This window comes from Mugil cephalus, chromosome 6 (genome assembly GCF_022458985.1).
Source record: "Mugil cephalus isolate CIBA_MC_2020 chromosome 6, CIBA_Mcephalus_1.1, whole genome shotgun sequence".
NCBI lineage: Eukaryota > Metazoa > Chordata > Actinopteri > Mugiliformes > Mugilidae > Mugil > Mugil cephalus.
Window position 1 is genome coordinate 11745735 of NC_061775.1, and position 27625 is coordinate 11773359.

General features: G+C 41.2%; 1 protein-coding gene across 1 annotated transcript; it reads right to left on the bottom strand.

The window, feature by feature from the left end:
* Positions 1 to 2390: 2390 nt before the first annotated feature.
* On the bottom strand, positions 2391 to 27068 carry tprg1 (tumor protein p63 regulated 1). Its single transcript, XM_047586164.1, has 6 exons — positions 27021 to 27068; positions 25555 to 25802; positions 23041 to 23132; positions 19210 to 19386; positions 7467 to 7620; positions 2391 to 3559 (listed from the first exon to the last, which is right to left on the bottom strand). The coding sequence occupies exons 2-6, from the start codon at positions 25780 to 25782 to the stop codon at positions 3365 to 3367; spliced, it is 846 nt and encodes a 281-aa protein (XP_047442120.1). The 5' UTR covers positions 25783 to 25802; positions 27021 to 27068; the 3' UTR covers positions 2391 to 3364.
* Between the last annotated feature and the right edge of the window lie 557 nt (positions 27069 to 27625).

A 27625-nucleotide genomic window follows, 5' to 3' on the forward strand; every position in this document is an offset into this window, starting at 1 on the left:
TAGTAAGTTAATTCGCGTTTTTTGAGAAAACATTGCCTTTCATATGTGGAGCTGACGATGATCTCACTGGCTACTGTAGCCGCGGAGACAGTGTTTGACTTAAACACACAAAGAATGGAGCACCCTCCTGCAGCACAATAGAGCGTGGCACTCAATCAGAGACAAATATATATATATATATATTCTTTGGCCTGTGCGTTTGAAATTTAAATCACGCTCTTATGTTGACTTCTACTTCACTGCATACCTTTAAAAGACAACCTCTTTATTTTGGGTTTCTTTGCAAACATTTTTTTTTATTGTCACCTCATAGGAATTTTGCATTTATTTGCGGCCTGTTTATTGCGGTTGTTTCACATCATTCTGTGATAATTCTGCATTTCTTTCTTTATTGTTTTTGTGCCTCCGCGGTCATTTTGTGGCTCTAGCGGTCACTTTGTCTCTTTTGAGTCCTGTCTTAATACCGCACACAATGTATGTAATGCTTTAATTCAGTTGTTGTACCTTGAGGGCTGAACATAATCAACTGTAATGCAACAACAACAACAACAAAAAAAAAGATCATCTGAGGACAAAGGCGGATCAACCAGTGCAACACACCCACACTCCTTCGTGTCTCCTGCACGCACACATTGGCGCGCACACATTGGCCCATATTTTTTCTCTGCACTGGCACCGAGCGCAAGTCACATCACACCTAGAAATCAGCCAAGAGAAGTGACGCTCTCTGCTGTTACGAAAATAGAGGTTGACAGACGACAAAAGAAAAAGGGGAGATTCGTGACACAACATGTAAACAGCATAATAACAAACATTACATCAGGAAGTCCTGTTTTACCTGCAGCTAAGAAATGACGAGGTAAAAATACACAAACTGAATAAATGCCCTTCAGGTAATTAATTACGATGCCTCTGGATGGCCAGGTGAGGCGAATGCAAAACTCTTAGTCGGCAGAGAAACTTTACAGGCGCTCATTTGTCTTGCAGTTAATCCTGTTTACTGAACCTCTTTTACAACTTTAAGAGGAGAAATACAGATGAGGTGCTTCGCTCCAGGCATGAGCAGCGCTTGATCCTGGATAAGAGACACATCCTCACGCTGGGATGAAACAAGTTAACCCCTTCAAACCCTAAGGTTATGATATATGATACTAAAGGTGCTGAACTTAGCCATATACTTTACCTCGTGGAATTACAGCTGGATATAATCCTGAGACATTCGCTACTTAACCTTGTCTCCTGATGAGAACGCCTTGAGAGAGACCTAAATCCTGGCAGGTTAGTTTGTCTGGATTCACTTGTATTTGTCACTCAGGAACAAAACTCACAGTTTCAAGTTCTAATCCTTGCAATTGTCCTGAAATCAAAGCCCATTTGGATATTTAGTCCGAATGCGTGTGCGTTAAGCAATAGTAATTCACATATATTTATTTATTATTTCTCGGTATGGTAGTTGTCATTGTTACTTTCAGGGTCCACCCATCCTTCCCTTGATGGATTAAAGTGCCAAGCGATGTATGAAAAGGGTTTAGCTTTGTGGTAAAAAGAAATGTGTCATCAAGTAATCAAATAAGCCTCTGTTGGCTTATTTGGATGTGGTTTAGATTTTTTTTTGTTCTGAGCTTCTTTTTTTTTTTTTTAATGGCTTTATGGATAGACTGTGAGGAAAACCAAGGAAATGCAAGACAGAAAGCAGGGGAATGACTCATAGCAAGTGGACCAAGTAGTTGGAAACTGAACTGGGGATCTGCTCGAGGTGTATTCTTAATCCATAATTGTGCTTACATAAGTTGGATGGGACCCACAAATGAGTAATGAGCTGACGTACACTCGTCCAAAATCGAAAATCTCTTTATTTTACTGAGATTGACACTATTGCACAGTCAGAGTGTGCAATCACCAGATCTATTTCCTGTTAAGCCACCTTAAGCTAGCTAACCTTCAGTGAATCCCACTAAACTGTAAAGAAGATGCAGTGTTTCCCCAGGGTTTATGGCTTTTTTTTTTTTTTTTTTTCTTTTAAACGGCTACGGCACAGCTACTCTGTAGTTGCCTCATCAGAATCACTTGTGGTGTGAACCGTGGATATTTTGACCAGTTTTTCATGTTTCTTGAGTCGTTCCTAAACCGTTTTGTGTGTCTGTGTCCCGTGGCATACTGCTGGGGGATGTCTTCTGCCATCAAGGCGTGCCATTACCAAGGGGATGGAGGTTCCTGTTTTGACCTAGGTGGGTGGTACTGACATATTCCTTCATTTACGCTGTGAAATTAAAAGTGTTCATTTTGACATGACGTGGTCTTCTCACAGAAGAAATACACAAGATCCTCACGTCTCCTGTTTGCATCTGTTCAGGAATCATCAATAAGTGCTGATTAATGAGAAAAAACTATTTCAATTGTAAAGTCATTTTATTATTTTTTGAAGATATAATGAAACATTTCCCATCACCACTCTACATAATGCAAACCTGAGCTGTATGGCATAGCTTGATGTTCAATTTGGTAGCGTTTTGGTCCACCTCAAACTTATATATCAGCTGCTCTTTTGTTACAGTTCTAAAAGTAGCTGCTTAGTGAAGTAGTTTTGTAGAGTTAAGGCACAGTCAGTGATACCACTACTAACAACAGGCGCCGCTATATCCGCCAGAACCGAATAATCTTTAGTAGGTCAGATTATTTGTCTGATGAAAAGTGCACTGAGCAGAAGCAGTGCGGATGAATCACTGTGAGAAATCTACATATTTCATACCACGACAACAAAACAACAAAATATGTAAACTTATGTTTTTTAGGTTTGCTACAAGCTCACGAGACAAACACGCGGTGGCAAACAAGGCAGGGCGCCACGCCGTAAACACACTAATCAAGGGGGAAATTCCACTACTGTATGCACTGTAAAAATACACCATGAGTGATAAAACTGAGCTGACAAATGTGCCCCCATGCTCCAATGAATCTCTAAGGGGTGGAATTGCATGGGAATGAGCTCTTAAAAGCGACAACGGGGGAGGAAGAAAGGAGTCCTGTTGCGAAAGAGTTGAATTACCATATCACTGAGGAGCAAATACAAAGCTCTTTGAGAGCGGCGGGAGATCCGTCATTCAGTCAAGAGCAGTGTCGAAATGTGGATATTTCTGAGTGCTCTCGCAACACAGACAACACGGCAGTGGAGGTGATCACACTGTTATTTAAACTTCACACAGAACGGAACATCCTGAGAAACACGTCAAATTAAAGTACATCTGCCAAAAATCCTGGGTCAATCTTCATAGAATTTCAAGGAACCCAACGTGGATTCAAAACTTAGTGCATTATAATATATATATATAGAAAAGCGAAATTATCACGTCAATGTTAAAAAGGTCTAGTAGCCTATGTTTCCTCGGGCCATGCAGTAACCCAGTTTGTTCTGGTTCCCCAGAAAAGACATGAAGCCCACATACGCCTCGATGAGGATGGGCTGGTTGAGGACCAGGACGCCATTGGCTTTGCCAGGAACTGGCTTCAGGGCGTGGACTTTCTCCGCTGCATCCTTGAGCTGCTCACGAAAGTTATGGATCTGTGGACAAGAAGAGGGGAGGATCACAAATACAGGTGTTTTAGAAAGTATTGAGACCCCTTCGTTTCATTTTTTCTTACACATTATTGCTTTACTTTATCTTCAATGGATAAAAGTGAACTCTTCACGCGTCACAGTCGATAAGATGTGTTCCATGAGAAGTGAACAACTGAGGGAACGACGAAGCCAGGTCAAGAGCTATTATGTAGCTATTTAGGGAAATTCTGGTTTTGTATTTGACCCACCCATTCATTCACACAACAGTCTGTATGACCAATGGGTTGCATTTTGGTGTAAGGTGGTTGCTACTCAGTCACCTCAGCCACACGAGGTGCAAACCTGTGAGCTTACAGTCCTAGAGCTGCTTCTCCAACCACTACTCCACCAGCTCCAACGGTGACTCAAAACATACAGCAAAGATGTGGTTTCAGGGCAAATCTCTGGTTGCTCTTGAGTGGCTTGGTAAAAACACAGACTTAGAAACGCTAACCCTTACCCACCAGACGGCAGACCAAGGTGTGCAAGGTTTAGAGACTTACCCACAAAGGCTCAAAGGTGTACCTGGTGCAAAAGGGCCTTTCGTCACAGAATTGTTCTTTAAATTACAAGTAAAGTCTTTTCACTTTGTTCTTACTAAGTATCGAGTACTGAGAGTAAACTGTGAGGGAAGTCCTTTTAAAATCCATTTAAAATTTAAGTTACAGTGCTATAAACTACGAAGAGTGAAGACATTCAAAAACATCTACTGGGAATATGACAGTGGGATTAAATGAGCGTAGGTGGGAGTTCAGTGAGGAGTATTTGTCCCCCTGTGATCTGTTCCCCTCCCAATATGAATGTGGGCTGTCGCTCTATTTCTTAATATGTTCAAAAGAACGGCAGCTGGGCTTGTAGAGTTTTGAGAAGACGTTTCGTCACAATTTACTTACTACCACTTACTACTTACTTCCACTTTCCCACGCTGTCAAAATTGGTCCGTCTTCAGCTGCTGCGTCACCACTTTCACACAATGAACTATTTTCCTGTCTTCAAACAGCGTGTCATTCCCCTTGTCCATGTGCTTTAGAGTCACTGTCATCATGTCCCTCCATTGTGCAACTTCCCTCCTCCAGTCTCCACCTCTCTACGGAATTACTTAATTTGTTTTTCAGGCAACTAATCCCAATTTTTTTGCTTTATTTATAGCAACGAGGATGGCTTGGTTTAAGAAATGCCACCGTTACTTTGTTTGCTAGTCAATTTGACTGGATATCTAAACTACAATTTGATGGATGGTGACTATCAAAGATACTGACGATCACCAGAGGATGAATTCTAATGTCTTGGTTTTCCTTTCGCTTTTCATCTGGCACCAACATGTTTGTGGTTTCATGTGCTAGGTAGCGAATAAAGGCTAAGTTGGAGAACTTGGTAATCACGTGCCATAAATAGCAGGGTGTTAGCGTTTTGCTAAATAAAGAGTTAAAGACGTGCGTTGGCAATAATCACAGATAGTTTTAAATGTTGTACAGTCTGCAGCAGGAAAACAATCTTGAGCATCCAGCTAAGAGTCCTGCAACAAATATTCTGGCCACACACACAGCCCCAATCTCTCATCATCATGGAGTCAGTCTGGTATTACAAAGAGACAGAATTAACGGGATGTTCAGCATCTTGCCACAGTTCATCTGTGTTAATTCCTAAATAAATACACAATCAAAATGTTTGTTTTGTTTCTTAAAACCCTTACTTCCCTTTAAGCGCATATACAGTAACTTATAGTATACCGTATAGATTTGAAATCAGCTTCGATTGAAGCCAGATTACTGCTAGGATTAGGAATCAAGGTGTTTGATGTTAGAAAGTCTTTCAATAAAACTGAGGTAGAGTTTTTCTTTTTAAAAGGTGGAGTTGGTTTGCGTCAGAACAATTTCTGGTTTACTGTTGGGCAAACCCGTTTCAAAGGCTGCGTCTAATTCCTGATCGTGGGAGTCAACGCCCGTATGACTCTTACCTGCACATATGATGGGATGATTAATAGAGTAACGTGTGGGCGCTGGTGTTGAAACTTCCTTTCGAACTTCCTAACCCTGAGCTTAAAGGCGAAGCAGTAGATGCTTCATTAACGTCTAAACAGTGCTGTGCATATCATTTTTGTCCCCCTCCTTTCCTCCTATGCATTTTATCCTTTATAGATGAAGAGACGCACGTTTAATGAAGACCTTTATTCAAATTTGTATATGTAAGATATTATTGGAGATAACAGATTGCCTAGAGCAGATTGCTTTCTTTTCTTTCCTTTTCTGTTTCGTTATATGTAATGTGGTGGTGTGCGACCTGCAAAATTGAATTGCCTCTTAAAGGAATAATAAAGTTGTTTTGAATTTGAATTTGACTGAGGTGCCCTCACATTGACACAGTCTAATAGTACACTAAAGCAATTAGAGCCAAACCATGTAAAATAAATATTTATACCAATCTAAAAATTGAAAATAATTAGACTAGAAAGTCTTAAATACTCCAAATAATAAATTCTTCTAGGAATATGAGTCTGGCAAAACACCATTTGCATTTAATTATGAGGTGTGTTTCGAATGTTGTTAACAAATTCAACTCCACGGCACTCAGATGAAGCTAATGACTAAGTTACTGTTGTCCATCGCCATATAAAGCTCAACCAGGTCTTTGCTGGAGAATAATCAATTCCCAAATCCTGGTCTGGCTTCCAAGCTGTCAGGCTACAAGACGAAGTATGCAAATTACGTTTCACCTGCAGAGACCGATCTGTCTCGGGGGTTTGCTTTTTATTGCATTGAGTGTTTTTACTACTTTGAATGTTGGATGGTGGCAACTTGAACTTTATCTAGTGTCTTAATTATTAAAAAAATAAGTGGCTAAAATATCTAAAACCTCAACAAGAACAAGGGTGTAGAGAGAAGTCTAAATGACTGCACACTGACGATCTACCAACAAGTGGGATTTCTCCGTGTGATATCATAACGAAGACCATGATGGCATCACATTCTTAACAAATGTGCCACCATGTCTTTCTACACCAGTTTGAGCCTGTAAGTATCCATGTACAGTCACTCACATGTGTATAATTTCCTCTCGTATCTTACTCAGCATGACAACCGTAACGGCATTGACTGGTTTGACACAACATAAAACAAAGCTTTGCTGACTACCCCTTTACCCTCATCATGTTGAAATTACAATGCAAGTTTCGCAAACACATCTCACTTTGGTGTTTTGGGTATGAGACGCTGGTTGGAATTCATAAGCACACGCTGTCTGAAGCTAAACCCGGTTTAAGGGCTGTTGTATACATTATATTTATATTTATTAGCTACCCGGTATCCACACACACACTGTATGTGTCAGTGTGTGTCAGATGTGAGTATATTACCGGGTATGAAAAGTGCTCAAATTTATATGAATCCTCTCCGATGACTGATTCCAGGTAAGCCATTTCTCTGTGATGACTCATTTGTGCATACAATGAATATCTAACCACATTACTGTTTTATTAAGAAATAAATGTGTCTATCATGGCTCTTGAGCAAGTAGAGACTTGACAGATCAAACACAGAAATTACAAAGAAATATCTTATCCTCACAGAGGGGAATCAAGCAGCTGTTGTATAGTTTCAGTTTTGTATCTAGAGCTGTTGTGAGACATCTGTCTCTTCAACTTGTTCTCTGGAAAGGCTCTGACGGAAGGTGTTGACAGTGATTACTTTTTCAGTAAGCGGTTCCTGGAACAGAACTGTTGCACCACAAATTAAACTGATTTTGGCTCCACTGAAGTGGGATTGTGGAAGGAATTTAATCTCTCACAACCCAACCCCCCGCTCCCCCGCATTTATTTGCATTTTAATCTTAAGTACAAAAATAATTTTTTTGTGACCACTCATACACAACTTACGTCGCAGAGAGCAGTGAACATGTCGCTGACATTCCTCACGGGGTGGTAAGTGAAGGTGATGAAGGGGAAGTCAGTGGCAAAGGGGTTCCACTTGGAGCTGAAGGAAGGCTCTCTTAGTCGGTCCCAGAAGACTCGCAATCCCTCCCCTGCTCTCCTGAAAACACATGACAAAAAAACAACTAGCATTACCACCTTGTGGTTGTACTCTGGTGACCATTCAAGTTGCACTCTACCTCCCTGGTTTATCTGTCAAGGTCCAGATGTAATGTAATGTAATGTAATGAACCCTTGTCACCATGTGAAGAAATGTCTATAAAAGTATGCACATAACCAAACAACGTCTGAGAACTGCTGGCAACATAAGCAGACTATGAAATCACCTGTGCGGTGAACTGCAAGTTCTGGTTTGTCATGGCCCTAACGCAGATGCTTGTTACCCATGGCACATGTTTCAAGTGCAGGACTGTGCTCATCTGATTTACAGAATGAAAGAAGCTAATAATTGTGTTCTGTGAACACAGATTAAGTTGCAGTGGTAAGTATAATTTATTTTCCCCACAATTAGCAAAAAATGCTAATTGCAGTGCAAAGATAAACAAACCGAAGTGCAGGGAGTGCACTCTTGCTGTGAAAAACTGAGTTCTGCTTACAGTTAATGTGGATGAGCTCAGTATCTGTGGACCAGAGTATGACATTATGCTTCCTTACGTGTCCTGGCTACTTTCAGGTGAAGCTAAATGGTTGCTAAGGCTAGCCAAGTCCATTCAAGACCATTTTGCCACCTTGGCTAGCCTGGCTAAACAGGAACCTAAAAGCTAACAGGTTAGCTCCATGAAACCATATGAAACAGGCTTAAGTATAAGAAATACACAGGAATAAATTCACATTAACTAATGAGAACACAAAATTAACATATTTGATATAATAATTGAGATAATGTACAATGTTAGCATTAAGTTGGATGTTTTTACAAAAAAATCTAATGTTAAAATTCTACTGTTAAAAATTATGTCTTTGTTTAAAATTAGTATTTCTGTTTGTCCTTAAACAATAAATAAATTGGTAAACAATTAAAGCAACACGAGTAAATTACCTGCTAACCTGTACCTTAGCTTAACTAGATGATTATTTATCTGTAAATGTGATAATTATATTATATATTGTTCAGCATAATAAAAGATGGACGTACAAAGACAGACATGTTTTTTTTTGTTTTTTTTTTTAAAAACTGTCTTTGGCAGGACAGCAAAAGGAACGTATTTTATCAGATTCATTTAGGGATAACGTGCTCCTTGCATGTGTGTCAGACAGTCAACAATCCAAACCCCTTTTCTTTAACTTCCCCTTTCCCCCTTTACTGTACACAAAATATCTTTGCATAAACAAATAAAAATGTACAGCATGCTTCAGACATGAAATTATTATATTTTCATGGTTCATTAAATTTCTCATGAGTTTCCATTATTTCCCTAAAGGGGACAATCCAACCTGTTGACTCCACAATAACAATGTTACAGTAATGAAAAAAAGGCACTGTCCTAAGGGCAAATACTTAATGTGAGGGCAATCTCACATTTACCAGGCTTAGAGGTAATCTACAGCGTGTTCATCACATTCTCTTTCTTCTTTAGTCGTTTTAAAGTAAATACAGGAGGTTTTAATGAAAAAGCCTCTGGGTCATATCTTTTCTCAGCCTAATGAAATCTCAGAAGAATGAGAGCAAACAGACATCCGAACACTCGCACATCCCTTCTTTGAAATGATAGTGGTGCAGGTCTTTAAGATGTAAAGCCTTAACAACTGTCTATTTACTGTTTGTCCATCAAATCTGATCTTATGCTGTGAAAATTGCAGTAACTTCCATTATTTATTCAGTGGAAAGACATTTTCTTCAATGGCTCCATTAGGGGATCTCCCAATTGGTACTTGGACCCAGGGAGGCATTTTTAAAGTGATCGGATTGGATTATTATGAGGCTTTTATGCCAAGAATTTAGACTTGAGATGGCAGGATGTAGTCTGTGATATGGATGGACATTTTACTGCTAAGCTGTGCCCATTGATTAGCTTAGGGGCCACAACCCGTTGTCGTGCTGGTTACCAAATAGAGCTGTATATTGGTGTTGATATGTTTCCATCAGATTGGACTTTCTCAGATTGAAGGCTGTGTAAAATTAGCCAAATACGTTACATGCTATGGACTGTGGACTATGGATCACCAATCACAGTAAAAAAAATGTTTTCTTTAGATGCAAGACTTTTCACCAGTACACGTCTGATAATGCATCTAACATTATATAGAAAGAGCCCCAAATTAAGGTTTGTTGGATGGACTGTGCTTAACGTTTAATGTATCATGCTCACACGTGGAATGTTTTTACTTATCAAGACAATGTCCATCAAGAATATATGCATGACTCACTCTAAATAAGACTAAATGAAACTGAAATAAATGTATTGTGACATTTAGAGTTTAGTTATTGTTTAGAAATTTTTTCCACATATTTCCATATAAAGGAGACAGATCAGTTGACTGTTTTGCAGATGAGAGTTGTTTCATATTATTAAGCCAGTCACAGTGGTCATGCAATGTACAGGGTCTAGCAAGGGACAGGACAGCTCCCGATATTTCCTGAGATCATCACGCACCACCTGCAAAATTGCTGTCGGGGAAAGCTGATTGTGATTATGCTCTGGCAAAGATCTCAACTGGTTGAGCTGTATGTGGTGAAGGACAGAAGAGTAATTGCAACGTAGCAATCCATGTCATTTGAGCATCGTGGAGATAAATTTGAATCACAGCAGATTGGCTCCTGTTAGAGAAGCGAGCTGCTTAGAGACTGCTATTGCTTCTGTTGTAACATAGTCACAGTGATTACTGCATTTGTCAAAAACATCTTAATCACTCAATATCACCTGCTTTGTTGCTCTGATTAGTTGTAGGAGTGACCAGTTAGATGCAGGGTATTTTGTCTTTCTTTATCGACTGAATCCAAATGGTGTGTTACCAGACTCGTATTCTTATAAGAATTGCATCTGGCGACACCGAGGCTGAGAGTTGCGTCACAGATATTGATATCATTAAAAGGGGAGCTCCTGATACAGGAGTGCACTCATCTAGAGTGCAGTGCTTGTGAATAAAGCAGGTCTGGCAACAAACATAAAGCTGACTAAAATCTGGAGATGTTTTGTCAGATAGAACAGCCTTGCACCTCTGATGTGTAACTGGAAAAAACAGCTCTGAGAGTTAATACTGACATCCTCAAATGAAATATAGCAGAGGGTTACACTGCCTGGCCAAGGAAAAAGCTGCTACCAAAAAAAAAAAAAATAGGTCACACAATTTGAGCCCCATGAATCCCGACATTGGCATCTTGGAATACGTCTGTGCCATCAGGGAATAAAATAAAAACACTGATGGAATAATCTGATCATTTGGTATAGTCAGGTAGTCAGCTGACCTCATTCTTTGGGCGTTGTTGCTGAACCTAAACCTGAGCAACTGCAGCAACCTCAGATCTTAGCACTGCCCCCACAGGCTGGTACAGGAGACACTAGGTATGAAGAGAGACAGATGAAGTGATGCTCCCATCTGGAATCCCTCTGGAACAAGGTAAATCTGGACACATCAGACCACATGACCTGCTTCCATTACCCCAGAGTCCAATCTTTATGCTCCCTAGTAAATTGAAACCTTTTTTTAACCAGTTATCCTCACTGATTAGTGGTTTTCTTGAGGCTACACAACTGAATTCTGCTGTTGTTTTCAATCAGTATTTTGTTTTGACCACATGTCTTCTTTGAAGACTATGGTGTCCTACTATCCTCCTGGTTTTTAATCATGCAATGGACAATTCTCCACCCAATTTTAGTATTGAAGTCTCTGCTTCAATCTCCTTAGATGTTTTCTCTGCTTGATTCATGCCAATGATTTGACCCTTCTCAACATCTTTTCTGACCCCACGAGATGCATTTGTAGACATGGTTGTTTAAGAAGTGCATCAGTTGTACTCATTGCATCAGTTGGGTTTAGACAAACTCGCCCGCTGAAAGATAATTGCCCGTGCAATAATTATCCAATAGGAGGCTGGTGCCTGTTTGCTTAGTTAAATCCAGGTGGCGACATTGTTTTTGGCCTGGCTGTGTATAATTGTTCCAGTCGTGCAAACAACTCAACAGATTTCTGTTGGGAGTTCATTTGACCGACTAAACTGAGCCACAGATCATGGATCTTTAGCTACAACAGCATGACTTCTCTGAGCAACACGGAAGGTAAACAACCAGATAAACGTTTATTCAAAACGGACTTGAAAAACCTGCCGTGACTGGTTTGACATCTCAGCCCTGCATACTGTAATTACAACTGAAGAACAACACAAAACACTGAGTACTGTTACAGTAGCTTAGCTGACCTACTAAAGATATAAACAAGTAATGAGGTAATAATTGAACAGTTTTTGCTATGGCAATGTAAAAGCCCTGCACTGCCCTCAATATCAGGCCATGAGGATCCATTATTTCCTCTGGTGTCCCTGTATGTTGTGAGCCATTAACCTTTTAACACTGTCAGAGAGGTATAAAATATCACCAAATCCACAGATACGCCTTGTGCTGCTTGTGGAGCATGGTCGGGTTTGCTTAGTGTTCACCGTTGTGCGGAGGCACTGGAGTGAAGACAGCTGTCAAGCAACTTGCACAATACAGCAAATAAAAATTGTGCAAACTGTGCTCATAAAGTGGTGCCTGCTCTGGCAATTAAGCGCTTCGTAATTCTGTCCACAGCTGCAGCTCCCGATGGTGTTAGCGGAGGTTCTGTGGTGCATCACCTGCTAGTTTGCATCAAATAAAAAGGTGACAAATAAGATAAATAAGGATGCAGGGGGCGATTGCCCAACAGTGTTCTGATTTCCTTAATGACCTGCCACGCTGATGTGCTCATTTTACCGCAAGCCTTGTGCAACTGAGCACTTCCTGCCAACCAGAATTAGACACCTGAGGCTAAACAATAGTGGTGTAGCTGTAGGTATGTCACGGACCCAGGGAGGGGCCACATCATAATGCAATCACCTCACCATGTTTACACAAGAACTTTCCAAATGACAATGCTGCCCCTGAACACTCTGTGCCTCCTACAGAGGTGTGATGGTTGAAAAAGGGAGGAGGAAAAAAACAAAACAATAAAAAAAATAATAAAAGCAAATCCTAAGCTAAAAGACTGATCATATTTCGGCAAAAGCAGGTGAGGATGGTGGGGTTACGTTTGCACACACTGCCCTTTGTAAGAGTGTGCAGCTATCAATGGGGATATAAAAAAGCTTTGGCGAATTCCACAGGTAAGCAATCACCGAGAGAGGGACCAGCCCAAACAGGCAGAGCAGGGCTGGGCTTTCCAGCCAGAGGCCTTGGAAGTCCTCACTGTGTTTATGTGGCAGGGCTGGGGTTTGGACTTTCACTGCGCCTCACTTCCATACACGCACCAAAATACAGAAACCGTGAAAAGCATGCCTCCGGGACTGCAGCAAGGTTTGTGTCAAAATAAACTCAAGAAAGAGGGCAAATGGAGGAAACCCAACCTCTTCTGACCTTCCCGGAGGAGTTCCACTTAATCCGCTGTGTTTATACAAAGCGCACACATGCATGAGAGAAACACTGTATTCTGACACATAAGCGAACAAACTAGATAAATATCAAGCCCAGCTCCAGTTGTCATGGCAAGTGTCCCACATTGTCTCAAAGCACACAAACAAATCTGCTCTGATTGCTCAACAGAGCCTGCAGAGTTGTCAGCCATCCATGCATGTATCCATCCAGCAGGGCTGCACGGGCCAAAAACAGTGGAAAGGAAAACTTGGAGTGGTGACTAGAAATAAATGAAGGAAAAAACTAAGTAATTCTACACACAGGTTATTTCCATTATTCATGATAAAACTGCTTATGCAACCTTTGTGGCGTAAAACATAGAGCCACGTTACTGTGGATGCCATGATGCAAACGCTGCAAACAATGTCATAGCTGCAGGCTCTTGGCAAATCCAATTCCACCTTAGAAAAGTGGAGTCCACAAGCCGAGCGCCGCTCCCTAGGTGTGCGAATCTACAGCAGCATGCCCCAAAACTGCAGGAATCCAGTGGTGTTTATTAATTCATGCTGCACACCACAGGGGCGGCCCGTGTGCACACTGCGCTCTTGATCTGTGCTTTGTTTTGGGGCTTGTTAGAATTTTTAATTCCACTTGGATTTAGATTTAAGACGAGACTCGTGCTACAGGTAGACGTACAATATCAGAGAGCAAGTTCTTACAGTTATACTAAGGACTGTGCTGTGATATGTTTTTATTTCAGGCACAAATTTTATTATTTCATTAACCAAATGGGAACCATTTGCCTTTCAAATGACTTGGATCATCCCCCAAATACTGTGTTTCTACAGTTTTCTACCGGTCCACAAACCAGAGGGTGTCACACGAATGTGTGAAGTGTCCTTGAGCAAGACACAGAACTCCAATTAGCAACTCTAAGTTATGCTGATGATGCACTGATCAGGAATAACATTATGACCACCTTCCTAATATTGCGTAGGTCTCCCCTTGTGTGCGGAGGGGCCTCGGTGGACGAAGCTTCTTCCAGTGCTTCCCACAGACACTTTGAACTGTCACAAGATGGTCAATGTTATCTGCTTCTCCTGTCTCCTGGTCATAATGTTGTGGCTGATGTATATTAAGTAGATACTTTGTACTGACTGCCCTCTGCTGTTGAATGCCTATGCTACTCTGGTTCGTACAGGTGTGGCCAAAAGGACTGCAGAAAGGAAGGATGACTGTACCGGGACCAGCTCAACTTAAACCTTAAAACAACAGTTAATAAGCTCACTTGCGTCTGCATATAAAATGATCAAAAGAGGAAGAATCTTAGTTAGTAAAACAGATTATAAGTACTTGATGAGGTGGGGGTCTAACAAAAGCATCATTTCCCCTGAAGTCTCATTCAGAGGAAAAATATATCTGATCAGATGAGAAGCAGAGGAGAGCAGGGAAGAGCAGAGCTGGGATTATTTCCAACCTTCATAAATATATATATTTCTCACAACAGTTACTGAAGAAATCTCAACTGGGGCTTCTTTAAACTTCCACACCCAACACTTTCAGACGGGAATAAAAAAAAATGGATGAAGCGCTGGGTAATTAGATTGTCTAGACAGTTTGGAAAGAAGGCGCTTAAAACACATCTTTCCCCACAGATTCTGAATATACTGTGCTTTTCCTTCATGGGAGCAACTGGAGAATGTGTGATGAAAACAAAATAAGGACTAAAAATACTGACACTCCCTCAACAGACTCAAATGGCATCTTCAAGCTCTTGTGTACAGTTGCCAAATGAGAAGTTCTGAGGAACGAGTTTGGTTTTCTTTGTTTTGGAGGATGGGACGGGAGCTCTTGAGGTCAGTCGTTCAGAAAAGCGCTAATATCCAGAGCAATGGGTCAAAAAAGGTGGAGTAAATTCTGACTAAATTGTTGGTCACACTGGACTTAACTGTGATGTCATGGACAGCACAATCAAATGTGAGATCGCTGCCAAATAAGCTGGGCACAAACATCTATAAGCATCAGCTGGAAATTCAGTTATACATTTAATACAATTAACCACCTCACTGTGGCCTGAAAACAGTGGGATTTGTTTTCTATGAGAGCCATAAAGTAATTTACTTCAGCCTGAAGAATAAAGACAGTTTCCAGCAGCAGCCGTTGCAGAATGATGATCCTGTCATCATCCATGACGACATCAAACAGACGAGGAAATGTTAGGCGGCTCCTGCCTTGAAAGCTCTGAACGAGGGTGCACACTGACATCAAGTGGTCAGATGACAACTGTCAGCAGGGAAATTAGGCTGCAGCTTCTCCTGCTCGTGTGTGAGACGCACAAATAGGAGGACTAAAAAAACCCTGCAGGTATATTTATCAGCTCTCGCTGAGCAGAAGAACTGGGGGCCTGACTGCATTAGTCCATCACTGTATAAACTTTTTAAAACATCAAAACAGAAAAGGTCTTGCATCTAAAAGCAACTTGCTGAGAGGTATTAACATCATAAGAGGAAGTGGGGTGTAATAAATACATCCTTGTAGTAGCTGGTAATGTAAATACAGGATCATCTGTAATAGCTGTAAAGCATATTAAGACAACGTTCATAAAAGTGCTTGGAAATAATAGATAACACTTCACCCCAGTGAAAGTCGTCTGCGCTTCGATGGATTCATTAAAAACGCCAGCTGCTAATGACTATTTCAGCATACTTCTAATGGTGATACTGACACAGTGTACACCAAACACAGGCAAAAATGATGCAGCTGCAGACCAGATCTAAACCAAGGATGACCCACAGGTTCATTAATGGAAAACAGTTCAGGGCTACTAAGCAGTGCAGGTGATATTAGAATCAGCCCACCGCACAGGGAAATAAATCCTGAATAGCTGTAGTAGGCATTTCTTCCAGGTGAAAGTGTAGCCTCATTCAACTCTTGTTGTGGCTTCATGGCCTCTAGCTTTACTGCTTCTGTCACGTAAAACTCATCAGGCAGCTGGTTGATAGCAAAACAAAGCACTGCACTGCTACTTGGCAGAAAACAGCAGTCAGGCAGTGGAGCATAAAGGAACATTTAGCAACTGAGAAGCATGAGCTGGAAGGACGGTGGGTACTGGAAGGGCCAGGAAGTTGATGTTCCTTAGTAGTTGTTGTTTAAACAGACAACCGTATCACCTTAAAAGGAGATAACACACCAGTAAGGCATAACATTATGACCACTGACAGGTGAAGTGAGTTCCCTGTCTGCAGTGATCAGTATCGTTCAAAAAGGTCCAAGAAAGGAACAGTGGAGAACCAGCAACAGGGTCATTGACTGCCAAGGCTCACTGATGCATGAAGGGATGCATGTGACTGCGTCTAATGCATTCAATTGTGGGTGCTTTGAGCATCTAATGATAAAGTACTATATAGAAACCAATGCCTTATTATTATTATTATTATTATTATTATTATTATTATTATTGTCACCAGGATGCACTATGGGAAGAAGGAAAGCCTCCGGAGGCATTGTGATGCTTTGGGCAATGTTCAACTGGGAAACCTTGGGTCAGGCCATCCATGTAGATGCCACTTTGACATGTACCACCTATCTAACTATTGCTGCAAACCGTGTACACCCTTTCATGGAAAAGGTATTCTCTGATGACTTTGGCCTCTCTCGCCAGGATAATGTGCAGTGCCACAGAGCGAAAATGGAATGGTTTGAGGAGCACCACAATCAATTTGAGGTTGTGACTTGGCCTCCAAACGCCCCAGATCTCAATTCAATCAAGCCTCGAGGATGTGCTGGACAAACAAGCCTGATCTATGAAGGCTTCACCTTGCAACGCACAAAATTTAAAGGATTCTACTGCTAACATCTTGGTGCCACAGCACACTTTCAGGGATGTAGTGGACACCACGCCTGGACAGGTCAGGGTTGTTCTGGCAGCCAAAAGGGGAGGGTGAGACAATATTGGAAAGGTGGTGCCTGATCATCGGTGTAGGTACCCAAATGTATAAAATATGTGTAAATGTATGTGTAAACATCCTGCATTTTTGAACTGGGTGGATTTGCTTAAAAGAAAAGATCCAAAGCAGGAGGACCCAGCAAGTAATTGAGGTGTTGTATCCGTAGACTCTTTGTAGAGATGGATGACAAGACAGCTCCAGTGAAGGCAAAGGTATTTTACAAATATACTGCCACTATGGACGTCATCCACAACCAGACAAAGATAATACCAAGTTTGGCTGTTGGCATGTTATGATCATCTTTATACACAGAATGAAATAAAATGACATATGTACAGTCTTCCAGGCTTAAAGCCTATTGAAACTAATTGGCTCCAAGGCCCTGCCTCATATTTAGTGCACATTATGAAAATGGCATCAAGATTCCTTATCAGTTGTACCGACTCTCACGCAAAAATGTGGTTATCAAGGTAAAACAGGCTCGTGCACACATGCAAACATCAGTCACTTTTCAACATTCAGCACTAGTATCAGTGAAAGAGCACAAAGACGCTGTTTGTGCAGCTATAGTAGCCACAGGCACCAGTATCACAAATCGACTTTCATGTATGTTGACTTTTGCTTCATTCACTTTGCTCCACAAAATACATCTAGCACGGATCAAAACTGTATGTTATCTACAGCATCATACAGCAGCATGTTGGGCATTTCAAAGGGATATTAAATGTTAGAAAGGTCCATGTATTTTCGGACACAGACAGCTAATGTTTAGCTGTTGTATGTGTAGCTCCGACCAAAAGAGCCATTTAACTAAAAAAAAAAAAAAAGCTGTTTCATGTTTCATGACTTACCTCCAATATGGATTTGAACATCACCAAACTAAAGCCCAGACTTACATTCATAAATACACTGAGAGCATAAAATACAGGCATTGCATATGAGTCTGGCAACACAACATTAGAATTTTATTGTGGAGCATTTTAGAATAGATGCTTGGAGAAAAAATACATCTGTAAGCAATCGGATCCATTTAGTTGTGAACAAATTCAACTCCACTGTAATGTGTATGACTACTACTCCTTTGTCCACTTTATATTACGTTAATTTAACTAATGTTTTTGTGCTAACCTGGATGCGAGGCCTGGACACCTCATTTTACTTCTTTAATTGAATAAAAAAAACAGCAATGGAGAAAACATGATCACAGCAGCTAATCTCCTCAGCTGAACTTGTAGTTTCCACTCGCGTTGATTTTGTGATTTGGAAACAAAGTTTTGCTTACTTTTGAAATAGTAGGAAGGATTCATTTCCATATGTACATGAACTTTACTGTGGATCAATTTCTGCCAAAAAATAAGACGGAACGACCCAGACAATAAAAGAAGACATTTCCTGAGGGAGAGGAAGAAAGGAAGACAGGGTAGGAGAGGGAGGGAGCGCCGAAGATGAAGACAGAAAGGAGAAATGTTTGAGGCAGCAGTCTTTCCTACTTGAAACCGTGTCTCTTTACTGTTGGTCTCCCGGGTGGCTTTCACAAGCGTTTTATGTATAATTTAACGTAATGTGTGGAGATAAAACCTCCAATAAAGGCCGCGCTCTCTAAGCTCTTCACAGCACATTACGTTTTATTCATCAAATTAGTTTTAGTTGGTTTGCTATCCCCTGAGCTGTCTTTAAAAGGTTTAGATGAAAGGAGTACATTAATTTTGCCACTAATCAGTTAAGTGACAGCTCCAAGTGACAGCTATGCACTTCTTACCCCCAAAAAACCTCTCAGCCACGGCGCTTTCAGCTCCGCTGTCCCCGCACTGATCCCCACACACATCTTACATTTTTCATCTGCCGATGTTTCTTTAAACGCAACACGCGGCGTGCGATACAAAATTAAAATGAGCTATAAAATCACCACACACCGGCCAAAAATGTAACTCGGCACGTTTTGCGGCGAAGTGTAATAAGAAAATTAGTAAAGGGAACTTAGCTTTTGTGAAACTAATTAGGGCGCAGTGCAGATAATTAAGGTTTATATTTGTAATCCTCCAAGCAGGACAGTTTTTACTTTTTAATCATCTGCTAAACCTCACAATGGGCAACTTTAAAGTGGCGTCAAGTAAGTACATTTTCTGTTTACGGTTTCCAAACACAAATTGCACGACAGTTTAAAGCTGTAGGTGCTGGACAGGAGGTGAACAGCGGGTTGACTGTGAGGGGACTTACTCGAGGAGGGAGCGCTTGGGGAAAGCGAAGTCGCCGTGAGAGATGCGGTCGATGAAGTTCAGCGGGATCCTCTGGATCTGCTCGCAGTTGAACATGACAAAGTCGTACTTGCACACAAGGAGAGTGTAGTCTGTGATGAGAACAAGACGCTCCTTCTCATTGTTCCAGTGATCCACCCTGAAACAAGCAGACAGTGTGTGAGTTTGTTTTTTGAGTCAGGAAATCAGAGACCATGCAGAAATATTTGAGGCTTTTTAAAGCATGTAAAATAAACATGATCCAGCACTGTTTTTAGGTTAGTTATTCACAGTTTTAAAATGCCCAAAAGAATTTGGTTGACAAGAATTAACACGACTTCTTCCTTAGTCCCACTGATGGATCTGATTGACTTATCTGCTTGTTTAAGTACAACAACTTGCACCATAAGCTGTTATAAATATAGCTGTGTATCAAGTTCCCAACAGAGAATTGCTGACTACATAAGTGTCAGAAGTACAAAATTTTATTCTAACTACAGAGTTTGATAAACAAAGAACCCAAGTGTCCAATCAGAAAAAGTCCTATCAAAAGAACACAAAGTAGAAATGACTCAGAGTAGTGACTGGTGCCTTTGAACCACTTCTCCAGGGAGGAAACAAGGCCAAGGGTGGTGCTAATCTGGAGTTGGACACATGCCCTAAATCAGCTCCTCTGATTAAGGAGACATAGCACTCCATTCGTCAGAAACAACCTCTGGTTTGTATTTTAGTGGAGACGGATCAATACTTCAACTAGAAAATGAGCCCAAAAACCCTCAAAGCTTTGAAAAACCACTCGAAGAGAAAAGAATACCAACGAGTGCTTCCTTCATGGTTGCCTGATCTGAGCCTTGTGGACTGGTTAAGATGTTATGTTGAGCCAACACTGTGCCACTGTTCATAAAAAAAAAAACACCTACATTCAGTAAAGTTATGTGTCTATCAGTAATGATACTTGTGTTCTAGGTAGAAACAGATTTATGAGTGTTTCTCTGACTTGAAATAAAGACGTCTAAAGGTTCCCTGCAGCAGCTGGTGTTAAAGTGAATGAGGCCGCTCTTATTTGCTCTTATTTGGGAGATACATTTGCTGTCCAACAAAGAACATACGGGCAAAACAGTTTTCCAGTGAACACAGTCCAAGCCTTTATGTGGAATAATTCTTGTCTTGGAAACATCTTGTGGCTACTTCTACTGTGTCAGGTCCTCGAATCTAATAAACCATGGAAGAAAAAAACTCCCTCTTTGGACTCTTCTTACAGATTAACTACTCACTGTTAACACGTCACCAAGGAGCTCAAAGGAGATCAGTCAAATGTGTCTTGTGAACCGCTGCTTTTCAGGGTGATTTTGCAAGTGTGCTCAGTGATGTGCTGTTATACAACCTCTGCAAAAGCTGCTGACAAATTTGACTGACAACTAAGTAAAAAGAGGTCATTTAAAACGAACAGGAGCACCTTAAACGCAAGTAACTGAAGTCTGCTTCCTCCCATGTCCTCAAAATGCGTGTCAGATAGCTTGCTGTGTTAATCGAGCTCAACTAAAAAACACCGTGTCACCCTCACAGATACTCCATCCCTCACCACTGTGCACACACGGCTAATTCGCGGCGACATGGATTCTCTCAAAGTGGCTCTATTTCTCATGGCCCAGTGAGCCGGGCGCATGTGGCCGGCTCAGACTAACATCCACTCTATTGCTGCTGGCAGCCGTAGGCCAGAAAAACATTTGCCTGAACAGCCAAGGCATCATGGGAAAGGCGTAGGTGAAGAGCTCTGCGTGTGCCAATGAAATGAGTTAACTTTGACTGGCGCTGACTTTCTAGCCACCGTGAGAAGATTCTCTTTCACAGCTGTATCCTACGAGCCGAGTTATGGACACAGCGGTCGCAGTGATCTTTGAAAATCTAACCACTTCACTCTTGAGTGCAAGTTAAAGTTTGTTTCATCAGGTTACAGTTACCCTTGACCTTTGATTTCTTAAGATTTATGACAAATCTCATTAAATCGCTCCTGATAAATCGTGCTTATGACAATGGTACTGGCTCGAAGGCACAGTCACCTTTGACCTTTCAAATTCAATCAGTTCATACTTGAGTTCAAGTGAACATTTGCACCAAATTTGAAGAAATCCCCCCAAAGTGCTTCCTGAGATACATCCTTTCCATGAACGGGGTGGACAACCAGGAAGCATATCGCCTCTGGCTACAGCTGATGCCAGCACATGGGCATAATAATGAATAATAAATACATAACAGATACAAAGGTAAGGAATAGTCTTATAATAAGTAAGGGCCGTGAATGAAATAATTTTACTCGTTCGGCGAAGCCACATACGAGGAATTTCTCATGGTTTTGTGACATTAGTCACTTAGCATCAGTCAGAGAATTTCAGCAGCAGAGTCATTGTGTTACCATATAATGCACTCTTTCTGTCACACAAAGTCCTACAGCATCTCCTGTAGTGATGAGAACAGCAGAGTGAATGTAGGACAGGGATTGGACAGAGCTGCATAAATTGAGATGTATTATTCATTCTCACAAGGCCAGCCTTTTAAATGTTTCCTAAAAGCTTCTGCAGGAGTGATACAACCTGACAAGTGCACTTGGTAAATGTTCTACAGTCACTTTATTTTTCTCTGTGTTAGATTACTAGCGCTAACTTGACTGGAGGGGTTTTCTAGGAGTTCTGACTGCAGTGAGCTTACTGATATTTGGGCTGGTGTTAATTGACGAGGACATCTGTTCCCGATGAGTCATTATGAGTCGGAAAAGTAACGTTTGATGCATGGGTACGATTTTAAGGGGAGCAGCCACTCTCTCCTCAGGGGCAGCAGGTTACTGCGGCCACTCGGCACACATGTTAATGATAGATTATGAATGAGCAGCACATGATACTGTAAACTGACCGAAAACATATACACTCACATCATTACTGGCAAGTGAAAACCATGAACCTCAAGTCTGAAGGATTGAGAATTCATATGTGGGTTTTTACGTTTCTAGATTAAACAAAATGTATTAACTGAGATTCTAATATATTTAGACTATAACACATTAACGTTCAGAACACACTTTAATGTAACTTTTTAGAAGATGAAATGGCTTTTCAGATCATATTTTAGTTCAATGGCTAGTTTACTGTCAGAAAATTAGCTAGTTCTAATGAGCAATATTCATATAATTTCATCAATTTCAGAAAATTAAATTTATATATTATGATTATGACCTTTTTTTTTTAGCCCTTTGAGACATTAAACTAACAAGCTTGTTTGGACAAAACAAAAAAACGAAATACATCTGCTTGGGTTGTAGGAAAGTGTGATGTGATTTTCAAGCACTGTGTAAAACAAATCAATAGCCAGGGAACTGAAAACTGAATAAAGTATGACTGTGAAGAATCCTTGTTTTAATCTATAAAACGTAAATGTTCTGGACAATATATGATTTGATAACACTATTAAACATGCCAATAACTTATTTATATCCATTAAAAGTTCGTATATGGACAGGCCTCTTTGTCTGGTGTTGTCATTATAAAAGATGATTTCTTTTGTCACTGGCTTCATGTCACATGTGGTCTTTTATCCAGTAATGAGCTGGACTGTGATTAAACCTATACATAAAAAATACAGACGTGTGAAACTACATTACAGTTCACTATTAACCCTTTAGACCGTGTTGCATTACATTTCTAAATGCTAAATGGGGATGGGGCGGCGGGGTCACGGTCAAGTGGAACAAGGTCTTCACCTGCAGTTCATCACGCTGCATGTTGAGGCAATCATGAAGCCGTGTAAGAGAACAAGAACTCACTCTGCCATCAGCCAGATGCTGCGAATGCTGCCATCTACCTCCTTATCCACGAGAGCTTCGACTTCCTTGATGGCCTGATTCAGAGTGCCAGGCTGAGGAGACAGAAAAAGCATGGATGTCACTTTCTAATTTTCCACTGTGACAATCACGACGTGCGCGCAGAAAGCTTAAGGGGTACTCTTTGAGGCAGATGTGCGACTGGGACTGGTAAAATGTCAGCGTGTCTGTGTCTCAAACGAAATAACAATAAACAACAACATGAAGCCTGGGCATGTGAAAATGACTGAAAATGAAGAGAGCTGAGAGTGTTGTAACTCAGGTTTTTGAACACGCGAGGGAAAGCTTCAGAACATAATACTCTACACATTCAATCTGTCAGCTACAAGCATTTCCATCCTCCAGCGTTATTCCATCCTTGCACTTTATGTCTTATTATTTCAAGCTGAAGAACTTAAAAAGATTAGGAGTTCAAACTGAGGGCTCCTGACAGTCTTACTGTAATCTGAGGATGGTGCTGAGTTGGCCCGGCAACATGGCATGTTGGTGTGACTGATTTGTCATTGCCATCCAATACAACAGGCCTGGAATTAACACTGACAATGCTCTCATATGTAGATTTATGAGAGTACGCCGGCTCCTCCCACTGTCCAAAGACATGCTTGTTAAGGTTAACTGGTGGTTCTAAATTGGTTGTAGGTGTGAGTGTGGTTGTCTGTGTCTCTGTGTTAGCTTGGTGATAGACTGCCGGTCTGTCCAGGCTCCAACCCTCCCCAACGGCACTCCAAATGACAAGCGATTACAGAAAATGAATGAATGCATGAATGAGCCCACCTCCGTTTTCTGCGTTTTTAAAAAGTTTGAAATGTGTCATTTACTAATGTAATACTGTGTGGACAAGCCTTTGGCAGTAATTACATTCTCAAGTCTTTGTGGGTAAGTCCCCATGAGCCTTTGTGGCAAAAGTTGGTCAGTTTATGCTATTTAGTTTATGTTTGTTGGCAGATGCCAGTAAGGCCTGGATCCTGTCAAACTCCATCTGTTCATAAATGTTCTATGTAGTTTAGGTCTGGGCTTTGGTATGGCCAGACGAGTGCCAAGGCCACTCCACTGTATGTCTAATTATTTGCCTAAATGTGATACCTGTATGTATTCTCTGTTGTGAGTAGCCTAGATATCCCTGCTGCTGAGAAGCGTCTCCATAGCATGATGCTGCCACCACCATGCTTCAGTGAAGGCAGGGTAACCCGCAGATAACGCACAGTGCCTGGTGCCCAATAGACATAAGCACTTGAAGGTCTACCCAGAGTGTTTCGTTGTTGTCTCATCAGGCCAGAGAATCTTTTTCCTCATGTTTGCAGCTGGCTAAACTGGTTGTTGTGTACTTTTAAGTTAAAGTTGCTGCCATTTAGTCAACCATCCTTAATAGTACTGCTACCGAGATGTTTGTCCTTCTACCAGCTATTTCCATCCCTGCAGAGGACCTCTGATGAGCAGTTGGGAGCTGGGCTTTTGGTCTCCTCACTGACCAAACCTTGGCCAGACAGACTGTGTTCCAGTGAACACTAAAGCTTTACAAATTGGATTATACCAAACTCCTGACCACAATTTTGTCGCTTCATGGATTGTTTTTTGTCTTATAATATGAACTGTGAAAAGATTTGTCAAGTGAATTCAACTTGCCACAACTGGATTCACACGAGGTTCTGAACAAATCTCATGAAAAATGAAAGCAAAAAAAAAGATTCAAATGCCCCAGTAACGTGAATTCTTTTGTAAATGAGCGAGTTCAGTTTTGATTTACTTACTTCATACACTACATTACGAGCTATAGATTGATAGAAAAAAATGCAAATGCATCCAATTTAATTAAATTCCTACATTCTGTATGAATGCTATATCAGCAGAAATACTGGCTCAGGCCAGTATACAGGACTGACACTGATAAGAGTTACAGAGTTTAATCAACACCTCTCAGACACAATGATGTCAGATACAGCATTAAAATGAATTACTGGTGAAGATGATTTTCAGGACTAGAGCGACATTTCAAAACACTTAACTCAGTCCATCCTCAATGATTCTTCGTGTGTGGATGAAAAAAAAAATAGTCAGCCCAAAATCACCGGTGATCTATGTTGGGTCAACCTGATAGTTAGTTCTTTTACCAAAATGTGCGCTAGGGACATGAACTGCAGTGGCATTAATGCAAATGATGGCCTATCAGCTGTGCACTGAGGCCTACTGTAAGATGTCAGACACAAGTTAGACAAACAGAGCACACGTGGCTGTGATCTGGCCCCACCAGGATCAGCCCTGGGCCATATGAGCCATTTTGCTAGCAGGCCTCTCTCACAAAAACTGTAATGGAGCAAGAAAATTTTCAATTGAAAGTAAATCCAAAAACGAAACTAAATATCACTCAGGTCTTAACTCTACTCCACACACACGGGGTGAGTAAGCCTCAGCAGTTGAGTAAACTCCACTCAAATTCTCGTTAAATGGAAACGTCGTTACCCTCAACACGAAGAACTTCCTGATTTTAAACTCCTGCAGAGCCGACGCGTCGGGCATGGCACCCAGCAGACATCGAGCCGCTGCGCCCTCCTCCGGCCGCTCCTTCTCGCCCTTCGTGGGGCCGGCAGCAGCGGGCTGAGACTTCTCTGGACCCCCGGGTGAGGAGACGAGCTCACCCTGCTCCACTGCTTTGGGCGGCGGCGCCGCTTCCTCCTCTGCGTCCATCATGATGTAGCTCCACGACACCGCTGAGAAAAAAAAAAAAAAGTGATTAGCAGCCCTTTCTCAGCGCAACAATAACACGGTCCTAAACTGCCGCTGTCTGTCTGCACTTCCTCAACAACTACAGACCTCTGTCAACAAGTGCGTACTCCCAAACAACAGAGAAAGATATAACGAAACCTTAGTCCCTTATAGAAAGTGATAGTAGTGAGTTTCCATACCTCAACTCAACAAGTGGCTATAACAGGTGCACAACTTCCTCGTTCCGTGTTTGATATTTGCAGGGTGGAGGGAGGCTGCAGCATCTGAGCTCATTTACCTGCGCGCTCACCGCCCGTACCTGCTGCACATGTAGCCCGTGGCCACTAAATCAAACACCGACGCGTCTGGAGCTAGTTACTGCAGTGACTTTTAACCTCACTTTTGACGAATTAGTAGTCTCTGCGTCATGTGGTGTGCTCCCTACCAGTCAAAAAATCTGGTCCGCACCTCCCCATTCAATGTTTTTGTTTTTATAATAATTTTCACTTCGACTATTGTACAGTAGAAGACATCCAAATTACGAATGAGCTACAAAGGAGCACATATAGAATTACAGTCTACACATACTGTGTGTGTATGTATATTATATATTATATGTTTGGTTTCTATGGGGGCATGATGATACCCAACATTAGAAGTCTCATGAGTCAAAATTGTAAGAACTGTGTGGAAACCATTGCAATTTAAACATGCACCAATGAGGCGTAACATTATGACCACCTTCCTAATACTGTATAGGTCTCCCCATTGTTCCAGTGCATCCCACAGATCTATAGTTTGGGATCTAGATCAGGGGACTTCAGTGCTTTTCAGGCCAAGGACCCCAAAACTGATGGAGAGATTAAGTAGGGACTCCCTACCTACTATATGTGTTCTACATTAAACTCAGCCTAGAGCTATTTATACATATACATTATTATTATTAATCAGTATTAATCTATCCCTTATCACTTTATTAAAATATGTTGTATTCTTGCTTATGTGTATGTATCTAAAGAAATTTAAATTTGTGGGGGAAACTTTGAAAAAAAACCTTTGCGACCCCCCTGCAGTACCTCTGCGTCTGACCACGTCGTGCACTCCCTGTTGAAGACCTGTGATCTAGAGAACTTGATATGTTATGATCCTTTTATTGTCACTTGTACAAGTACCGGCGAAATTAGCCATCAACCCGTCCATACATATACAAAACATACACTTACTTGGAGGCCAGGTCAACACCTTGTGAAGTTCTTCATCTTTTGTGTGCGTGTGTGTGTGTGTGTGTGTGTGTTCTGCTTGTGACAGGCTGCCTTTTGATGTGGGTGGTACAAGTAACATCCACATGAATGCCAGGTTCAAAAAGTTTCTCAGCAGAACACTGAACTGTCACAAGATGATAAGTGTTATCATCACCTGTCAGGGGCTTTAATGTTGTGGCTTTTCTAACAAGGTCACCAAAAACTGAAGGCTATCCGTAAAAACAGATTCGGCCACGCAGTAGTCTTAGTACCTAATTAAATGGCAGCTGAGTGTGTGTTTGATAGTTACTTCGTTTTTGATTTATTGTATAGACTGTGGATAAAGGAGCTTTTAGGTTGTTAGAGGGCAAAACATGAACCCTCAAAAAAAAAGACACGACCTTTAGGTTGAACATTATCAGCCGTAGCTTCCTGTTTGCTCTACAGTAAAATCTGAACCAGTCAGTGCCTATATCAGACACAGGATCAAGACTGAAGAGTTGTTTCTTGGGTTGTATTTTAAACCATCCTGAGGAAGACTTGCCTAGATTAACCAAAATCATTTGTAGACTCCCCAGCTTTTTGTA